The sequence below is a fragment of the Amphimedon queenslandica genome, unplaced genomic scaffold (assembly GCF_000090795.2).
Source record: "Amphimedon queenslandica unplaced genomic scaffold, v1.1 AMPQUscaffold_9001_Cont19060, whole genome shotgun sequence".
In the NCBI taxonomy this organism is placed as follows: domain Eukaryota; kingdom Metazoa; phylum Porifera; class Demospongiae; order Haplosclerida; family Niphatidae; genus Amphimedon; species Amphimedon queenslandica.
Window position 1 is genome coordinate 1 of NW_003550727.1, and position 3,036 is coordinate 3,036.

The 3,036-nt window shown below is 34.1% G+C and overlaps 1 protein-coding gene across 1 annotated transcript; it reads left to right on the forward strand.

Annotated features, from left to right (window-relative positions):
• Positions 1-153: 153 nt before the first annotated feature.
• On the forward strand, positions 154-2,947 carry LOC109591075 (uncharacterized). The gene is made up of 4 exons (XM_020006885.1): positions 154-2,292; positions 2,388-2,453; positions 2,502-2,792; positions 2,844-2,947. The coding sequence occupies exons 1-4, from the start codon at positions 192-194 to the stop codon at positions 2,858-2,860; spliced, it is 2,475 nt and encodes an 824-aa protein (XP_019862444.1). The 5' UTR covers positions 154-191; the 3' UTR covers positions 2,861-2,947.
• The last annotated feature ends 89 nt before the right edge of the window (positions 2,948-3,036 follow it).

Genomic DNA, 3,036 nt, shown 5'->3' on the forward strand with positions numbered 1-3,036 from the left:
AGGTGTACAGTATGTACTATCACAATTGACAAGTATAGTGGGAGTGTAGATTGTGTAGATGTAATATTTGTATGTGCTTCATGGGTCCACAGAGTAAGGGTGAGGTTGTACACAATGTATGAAAGCATTATAATCATTGACATCATGTATAGTGGACTAGGGCACTAGTAGTGCTTTAACTATTAAGTAAAATGATGTTTGTTAATGCCATTTTTTTATTTTTAGAAAAAATAGAAAAATGGCTAAAAGAAGGAAAAGTTGAGCTGAAAGTCACTCGTATCAATATGCATGGTGCACCTGGAGCTGGTAAAACGTGTTCGCAGCACCTCCTACTTAATGAGCCACCACCATCTTGCACAGATAGTACACCGATAGCTTGTCCTGCTATTCGAGCAACAAGAATATCGATTGACGGTAAAAATAAGTGGGAGAGAGTTGAGCTTAAAGATTTATATAAGCAGTTAGCATCTCATTTAAAGGAGGCACCAGATGAAACAAAGCGTGAGAAAAAATCAGATAAAGCATCACTGGATATAGATGATGATGGTTCAGAATCAGACAAAGATGAAACTGATAATGAACCAACTGACAATAAACCAATTGAAAAGGAATCAGCTGAAATTGAGAAAAAACAAACTGAGATTAAACCAGCTGAAACAGAAGTTATGAAAGAAGTTATAAGTGTTCATAGAACTGAAAATGTTAAAAAATTAAGTACAAATTGGGTTTATTTTATTGATTCCGGTGGTCAACCAGCATATCGAGAGTTGCTACCTCTTTTTACAAGAGCAGCTGCACTGAATATCATCACTATTGATCTTACCAAAGGCCTTGATGAGAAGTGCCGGTTTCAATATCATATTAGTCAACATACGTCTCCTATTAATACAGAATTGAAATATTCAAATTGTGGTATAATCCAATCAACAATTAGCTCCGAAGCTATGCTGAATTCCATCAAAATTCCTTATGTCTCTGACATGCCCAAGCACTCGCATTATCTTATACTTGGTACACGTAAAGATGAGTTGGAAAAGAGAGATAAGCTAGGTGAGCTGAATGAAATGAATATACTGCTGCTAAAAGAATATAAAGATAATAGAAAAGTCATTATGCTTAATGAGCGTCAAGGTTTAGTTATATTTCCAGTTAATACGTTGCTCCCTGCTGGGTCTAAGGAAAGAGAAAAAGCTAGTGTAAGTCTTTGTAAAGCAATTTCAAATTTTGGAGTTGAAATGACGATTGAGTTACCAATTCGATTGCTTACTTTTGAGATTTCATTACAGAGGGAAGCTAAGAAGAAGGAACGCAGTTTTCTTACAAAAGAAGAAGCAGTTAAGATTGGTAAGTCTCTTCGACTTGATGATGAATCAGATATTGATGATGCTCTGCAATATCTACATGATGTTACTATCATTCTTTATTATCGTAAGGTTCTACCAAATATAATATTTGTTGATCCTAAGCCAATTCTTGATGTCTTTTCACATCTAATAGCTATCACATATGTTGACCATGATAAATTAGATTTGCTTGCAGAGCCACCTCCTTCAAGAGATGAAACATATAATCTCATAAAATTTGGCCTTTTTAAAGAAGATGTTTTTAAAAAAATTGGTATAAAGTTAAAAATTTTTGATAAGAATTTGAAATCATCTCACATGATCAAGCTTCTAATACACCTCCACATCATTGCTAAAGTTGAAAACAGAAAAGAAGGAGATTACTTTTTTCCGTGTGCATTACCATCTTATGACAAGCTCAATCCTGCCCCAACAGAAATACAACCACTTCTCATAGCATGGGAGATTAACAACAATGGCACAACAACTCTAGCCATCCCTCAAGGATTATTTCCTTTAACCATTGTACATCTTTTAGAACAAAAGGGTAAAGTAGACTTCAGTCCTGATCCTGATTTAGACAATAAATTCTACAGATATCATGATGCCATGTCACTTCGTGTTTACAATAATCACTTTATACACATCATAAATCGTTATACACATATCGAAATACATTTTCGTGGTGACTGCAAAAACTCTTGTCAAAGAATTCGTGAATTAGTCACAGACGCTATCACAAAAAGCAGAAAAGATCTTAATGTTGATGATGATCATATCTTTGCATTCAAATGCCCCCAAAAGGAACGCTACTGCATTGTACGGCAAGATGATAAATCTTCTACCTGGTATTCTCATTGCACTCATTGTGAAACACAATGTAAAGTACTGGAGAGTGATGATAGCTATAAATGCTGGTTTTTTAGTGATTCTCTTTTGTCTAGTCCAGGTTAGTAATACACATAATGAAGCAAATGATATAATTTCGAATTTTAAATCACTTCCATTATTACTATTCATGTTGTGTTTATGTTTATTTCTTAGGAGCTGAAGCATCATCAGAAGATCCACCTTCTAAAAAATGCAAAGAGCAACACACTGCTGGATTAAGTAAATAAATCAATATTAAACAGCATACTTTAATTTCATACAATTTAGGTGCTGCAGGACAATTTAGAAGGATTTCTGCTAGACTTGGAAGGTCCATATCATCTTGCCTGACTACAGTGTCAATGAATCTTAATGCTGAGGGTCTGATAACACAGGAGCTACATGATGAAATGATTAATGGTCGTGATATTGATTCAAAAAAAGCTCCCAAGCTAGTAAATGCAATACAGAGTAGACTTAATACTCACACTAATCCTGAGGCATATCTAAAAGAAGTGTGCTCAGCATTGAAAGATGTTGGAGAGAAACAAATCACTGGCATAGTGAATGAATTGGAACGTAAGTTAAACTAATTTCATTAGTAACTGACATTTTATGATACTATTATAGAGAGTGCCACAGATTGATCCTGCTAACTACTACTTCAAATAATTTATTATTTCTTGTGTGCTTTGGATTTGACTTAAATACATTGTTTGTGTAATTTTTTTATAATGCCTGTTTATTTCAAAATTTTTGTTTTTTTTTTTAATTGTTGTACTGAATAGAAGAAGTTGCTTGAGTATAGCCTTGCACATGTCAT